Below are 6,719 nucleotides of genomic sequence, written 5' to 3' on the forward strand. Positions count from 1 at the left end.
CAAATATTATTAAAAAAAACGTTACTAATTATTAATTTTCAGCTATAGTTTGAAAATTGTCACAAAAAATATCATTCATGATAAGTTTTAGTGGCAATTTAAAAAAATCGTTACAAAAAAATCATTAATTTTCAACTTTTAACAACAATTTGAAAAATTTGTTATAGAAAAAGTCAGTAATGATAAGTTTTAGTGACAATTTATAAAAATCATGACGAAAAAAGTCATTAATTGTCAATTTTTAGAGACATATATATGCAAAAAAATCGTCACAAAAATTTATTTTAATGACGATTTTACTAAAACTTATTTTTAATAAAACTTCATGAAAATTAAGTCCAATTATTAAGACCTATTGGTAGTTTACCCTTATAATTTAGATGAATTATAAATAATGGTGGTACAAGACAAATATAATGAAATGAAATGAAATATAAAATAATATTAGAAATAGCCAAAAAATAAGATAAAATAGATAGTATTAGAATAGAAATAGAAGACCTATATAAGTAATTAGAATTAATTAGCCTGGAAGAAATGTGCCAATTATAAAACCACATGTGTAGAGGATAATTAAGTTAATAATAAATTAAAAACTGGGTCATAATTTTATCTGACATCTAAGCTAATGTTCTATTTTAATATTATCTTATGGACTATATTGATTCGAATTTAATACTTTATGAACTTAATTGACAAAATTGAAACTTTAAGAACTTAAATTAAAAAAGGTGTTAAACTTTAAGGACTATAATTATAATTTATCCTTTTAGCCAAAAATATATAGCATAGAGATTTTTTAAAAGTTATCACACAAAGTTGACGGAATTTGTCATTTGAAACATATTTGACATTTTTATTAGCTCCTTACATTTTTACTAAAATCTCATTTTAATAATTACACTTTCACCAAAATCTCATTTTAGTTCCTTTACTTTTAATTTTCGTTAGCTCTATTAAAAATAGATGGATGTAATTTGATTTAAAGTATAAAGGGTTGGCTGTTACGATTAAAAGTAAAAAAACTAAAATGAGTTTTTGCTGAAAGTAAAATTGACTATTACGATTGAAAGTGAACAGCCTAAAGTGATGATTTAATAAAAGTGCAAGGGTCTTAAATGTAAATTATCCAAAATATAATTCAACTAATTACACTTTTCAAGGCATATGTCAATACAAACTAAGACAAATAAAATAAAAATAAATCAAAACTCACAAATGAAAGTAAAAATCTCCAAACTATTTATCATTTTGATAAATTTATTAGTATCATTAATAGTATTAAATAATCATTTTATAAACACAAAATATTAAAAAAAAATCAAAATTTTCTTATTATTAAAAGGAGAGGTAATATTTAAATAAAATAATAAAAAATTTCTAAAAATTTATGAATAAATAAGTCCAATTGATAAGATATGTCCAAGTGCTTATTTTTTTAATAAATATCTCCAATTAATTCAACAAGAAGATCAAGAAAAGCAATCAGAAATCAAAAAGAAGATTCAAAAGGAAGATGAAGACGATGATGATGATTAAGATGACGAATTTCATGTGTACAAAGAAACTGGTCGGTGCTCTGATTTCTAAGAATTTTTTATTTAATCAATATTTAGCATTCTGTTGAAATATAGGACATTTTTTCTTTGATTTTGATTGTTGATGATGGTTGAAATTGGAGACTTCAAACCCACCATCATCGCCTTCCTCGATGAGCTCGCGATTGAATCATTCTCTAGATTTACTGTGGATTGGCCATTGGTGATATGCATTCTGATAATACTTTGATACGAAATCATAAATCCCTCTGATACAGAGTGCACCATTTGTAAAATGACTCTTAATACAAAGGCAATGCAAAATATGTAGTATTGAAAGGTTATAATAATACATTGATAAACAATTAATTATACACTCATTGGTGAGAACAATAAGATTAATTCCTATTATATAATCAACAACTTTTTAGAAAAATATTACTAATTCATTCTCTTATTCAGATTCAGAAATTACTTCTAACTCACTATTAAAAGTTCTCCCACCCGTTGTTCCCGTCATTGGCATTGGATTTGTGGAGGCAAATGGACTATGGGGGACTATTAGAGTGTCTCCATCTCCTTCCAACATTTGTACCACAACTTTCATCGATGGTCGGTCTACTGGGTACCATTGTATGCACCAAAGTCCCACAATTGTTAGTTTCCTTATAATTTTCGCATCCCCGTCTTCCTCAATTTGTATTCCTAGATCTTCTCCTTGATCCAAACGTTTGTATATCCACTCCGGAAAATAACACTCACTCGTGTTTTGTGTTACCGTATTCTGCCTCCCTCCAACCATATCTAGCAACAACATCCCAAAACTATAAACATCTGATTTGTATGACACATTCCCAAAGTTCCTGGAGAATACTTCGGGTGCAATGTAGCCCACAGTCCCTCTAGCAGTAGTCATGGATACAACACTTTGTTCCTTCGAACACAATTTTGCTAGACCAAAATCAGAGATCTTTGGGTTAAACTTGTTGTCCAACAAGATGTTGTGAGGCTTAATATCAAAGTGCAAGATTCGTTGATCGCACCCAAGGTGAAGATATTCAATTCCTTTAGCTATACCAAGAGCAATGTCTTCCAGTTTCTTCCAACCAAGTGAACGCTTTTGTTGATTAGAGGCTATAAACTTTTCAAGTGAATTGTTTGGCAAGAACTCGTAAAGCAAAGCTCTTCTGAATCCATCAGCACAATATCCCACCAAGCGAACCACATTGATATGGTGGATTCTACCCATTGTTTGCACTTCATTGATGAACTCATCTCCATTTCCTTTCACATTGTTGAGGATCTTGACCGCGACATAAACATCATTGGAAAGCTTTCCCTTGTACACTATTCCGTAACCTCCTTGGCCTACTTTGTCCTCAAATTGATTTGTTATTTTCTTGATATCTGCATAAGAGTATCTTGCAGGTTTGAGAGCTTTGTAATCCTCCAAAAATTTGTCAATCTTTACTTGATCTGCTTTCTTCATTTTGTTTGATCTGTAGGCATGATATATTGCAATGACAACTAGAAGAAGAAAACTTGGACCTAGGACTTCCCCTGCAATCATAATAGACCATGTTAGTAAATTTCTACCTCCTCGCTGACAATTGAAATTATGAGAGGATGGACCACTTCACCTGCAATCTTTAGTTTCATCAATGCACCTGTAAAAGTTCGAAGACTTCTTAAAATGCATATATATAATTAAAAAAATTTACAGTAGATTCATAATAAACTAAGTAAAAGAAACTGACATGATACAATCAGATATCCAAATAGGGTCAAACCTTCTCATATACTAGTCCAACTATATCAGCAATTAACATGGGCTTAATTAATCAAGTTTGGACCTCAACACATGCTCCATTAGGTGCACAACTTCTAACAAAAAACCACACAACCTAATCTATATGGCAAGACTGTATCATCCTCGCACAATCAACAAGACTAGGTAATTCAATAGATCAAAACAAAATAAAACAAGGGCATTGAAGCTAATATGATCTTGTAGCCCGAGGGCGTGGGATTAAATTTTTTTATTTGGATATACTACTGAGTTGTAAATAGGTAAACAAAATCTAAACCATTATTTGTGAAAATACTGACGTTGCGCACATCCGAAACTCGATTTCCAGTTCAATTATCCAAACTGGAGAGAACCTCGCCCCGAATTTCAATTCAAAATTGTGGTGGAAGACAACATCATCAGTGCAAAGCCAACGCAATAATTACAGATTAGATAAGATGGTAAACAAAATGCAATAATCGTAACTTGAAGTAAGAAGGTAGAAACTAGCTAGAGTAGAGGTGTACCCGTAGATGGCTGTCTGGGCTTGTCAAAGCATTCAGTTGATCCATTTAATAATAATTGGCTTTTGCTGCTACTGCTGTTGTTGTTTTTCTTGAATCCACAATTCTTGCCTTGTGCTTCACATTTCCCACATTCCGGTTTATTCCAATTCAATTGAACATGATCAAATGTGATGGTGTCATAACCATAATAAAAAATTTCTTCTGGAAGTGGCATGTTATACATCTTTGTGCAAGAAACGAGCAGCGAACTGGAAAAAGTTATAATGGCATAGACTTGGTGACTCTGGTCACTAAGGCAAGCAATCTGATACATCGAAGATTTATCCTGTGTCTGGGAACAATTGATGAAGCTAACGTCTTCGTAGTAGGAATTTGTTAGGAATTGGAAGGGAAAGGCAGATAGGTTGGGGCTTGGAAGCTGTCGTGGCAAGCATACTTGGGGTTCAGAGTCAGATATATTTATGGTCTGAGATTTGTAGTCGATATGCTTAACAAAAGCATAGACGGAAAATGGAAGCTCGAGGACGGGGAATTTGGAATGATGAATGCAAGAAAGATCAAAGCCAGGATACCCACAGCGCTCGTGCTGTTTCCCTTTGAGGCGGAAAGGGAATCGAATTTCAGGGCCGTGATGTTTTCTGCAACTTGTTGGTAAGCACTCAGGATCTTGTTCTTCTGATCCTCCTCCGACTCCAACTACTGTAACTGCTGCAGCCATTGCTACTAATAATAGGACTATGAGCAACAGAATTCCTTGGAAATGGCCATCTTAAATTAATTAATGGCTAATATTTGATACTCTGAAACAAAATCCCAACTACTCTGCCAAGTGTGTGTTGTTTGTCGTCGAAGAATTTGCTAATGGCGGTGTTGTTGGGTTATATTGACAAATTTTGTTCCGAGGGCAAAAAAAAAAAAAAAAAATCACTAATTTATTAGTAATATTATATATGACCGGCTTTATATTTTATTTCTTCTGTGATTTTGATTTGTACATTTTTAATTGGCCTAATTTTGATCATTATTTTTAAATTTTGTTTTAATTCGATCTAATTAATAACATCATTAGTGTTTCTTAAGAAAAATTATCACTAAATTGGTTAAGGTTAACTAATTGAATTAAATAAGTTTATAATTTTATCTTTAAAAATATGACACGTGACACTTTTGTGCATATTTTTTATAAAAAAAAATATTAAGAGTTATAATTAATTGGATTAAATTGAGATAAAATTACAAATTCAGGATCAAAATTAAGCCAATTGAAAGTACATGGGCTAAATGACACAAGGGAATAAAGTATAGAAACTATCGTTGTAATTTGTCCTATTATATATCTAGAAAAATTATCTAAAAAAACATATTTAAATACAACAAAAATAATGGAGAAATGACAACAAATTAAGGTTTTGCCGATAAATTTAGGGACAAAATTGTCCTTTAGGGATCACATGTTTTTATTGCCAAAAGTGTATTATTCTAATTTTAGCAAAAAATTGGATATTTTAGCGAAGAATTACTATCATTTTAGGACTAAAATTTTTGTCTCAAAAACAAATATTTTAGGAACCAAATTATTTTGTTCCTAAAAATGCATTTATTAGTCACATTTTGAAAATTGTTGCTAAAAGCTATATATATATATATTTTTTCTACTTCGAATGACCTTTTAACGACTATGCTCTCGATAATCAAAATTGGTCTCCAAATATTTTTTTGTAACAAAGTTTTTATTTTTAAAAATAAAAATTTAGTACCTAAAACTCTTAGGGTGTGTTTGATTGGACGGATTGGATAAGGGGGATTAGAATCCATCAGACTTGAATCCTGGGATTGTGAATCCCCTAGACTATTTGGTTGGATTGGATATATATCATGTGTTTGTTTTTTGATGGGATTAGATGTCTAGAAATGACTATTTTTAGTGAATCCAATGTTGGTTAGTTGGACTAGATAGGATAAATGAGCAAAAAACTGTTTTATCATTTTTTAATTGTTTACTAAGTAATAACAATATTAAACACATCTTTAATATTTTAATTATTTTTAGCTAGATTAAATAAAAATTTATTTTATTTTATTTTTTACACAATTAAATAAATTTATTTTTTAAAAATTAAATAAATAAAATATCAATAAAAATATATTTTATTTTTTTAATTAAAATTTTAAATAATTTTTTTTTAAAAAATAATAATAATTAAATAATAAAATTAAATAAAACATCTATTAAATTTTAAATAATGAAATTAAATAAAATATAAACAAAATTTTAGAATAAAATATCTATAAAAAATTATTTTAAAAATAAATAAATAAAACATCAATAAAAAGTTAAATAAAATTATTTTATTTTTAAATTAAGACATTTAAATTTTATTAAATTTTACTAAATATAATACATAATTAAATAGTAGAAGGTTAAAATAGTCATTTCATAGCTAATCCTAACAGTACATGGTCCTTCCAAAAATATCCTCCTCAGGATAGTATAGTTCCCCATATGAGATATAAGAAATCCGGCGAGCTACAAAAAAAAAAAACAAACACCAAATTAAATGCTTCTCCAAAATTATAATTCGCACAATAAATAATTTTTCAATTATCCCCCAATCAAACACAGCCTTGCTTGTTTGTTGTGAGATCTCATTAGATGGACTTACGGGGTACATGGTCTTCCTACCTCGTGCATCAAAAGTCGTGGGTTCCAATCTTCTTTTATTTTTTTTTAAAATTTGTTTTGTTTTTAGTTTTTTTATTTTTAAATTTGTGTCAGTTTTTTTGGGCCCGTCTAGTGTAAAAGGACTTAAACAGTAAAAAAAAAAATCAAAAAAATTCGTTAGAGGCAAAAAGGAAAGTGTTACC

The 6,719-nt window shown here is 29.6% G+C and overlaps 1 protein-coding gene across 1 annotated transcript; it reads right to left on the bottom strand.

Moving 5' to 3' along the window:
* Nucleotides 1–1,866: 1,866 nt before the first annotated feature.
* LOC114285507 (rust resistance kinase Lr10) lies at nt 1,867–4,719 on the bottom strand. Its single transcript, XM_082882122.1, has 3 exons — nt 3,855–4,719; nt 3,179–3,205; nt 1,867–3,098 (listed from the first exon to the last, which is right to left on the bottom strand). The coding sequence occupies exons 1-3, from the start codon at nt 4,570–4,572 to the stop codon at nt 1,993–1,995; spliced, it is 1,851 nt and encodes a 616-aa protein (XP_082738248.1). The 5' UTR covers nt 4,573–4,719; the 3' UTR covers nt 1,867–1,992.
* Nucleotides 4,720–6,719: the final 2,000 nt, after the last annotated feature.

This window comes from Camellia sinensis, chromosome 8 (assembly GCF_055761805.1).
Source record: "Camellia sinensis isolate YWXY chromosome 8, ASM5576180v1, whole genome shotgun sequence".
Lineage (NCBI taxonomy): Eukaryota > Viridiplantae > Streptophyta > Magnoliopsida > Ericales > Theaceae > Camellia > Camellia sinensis.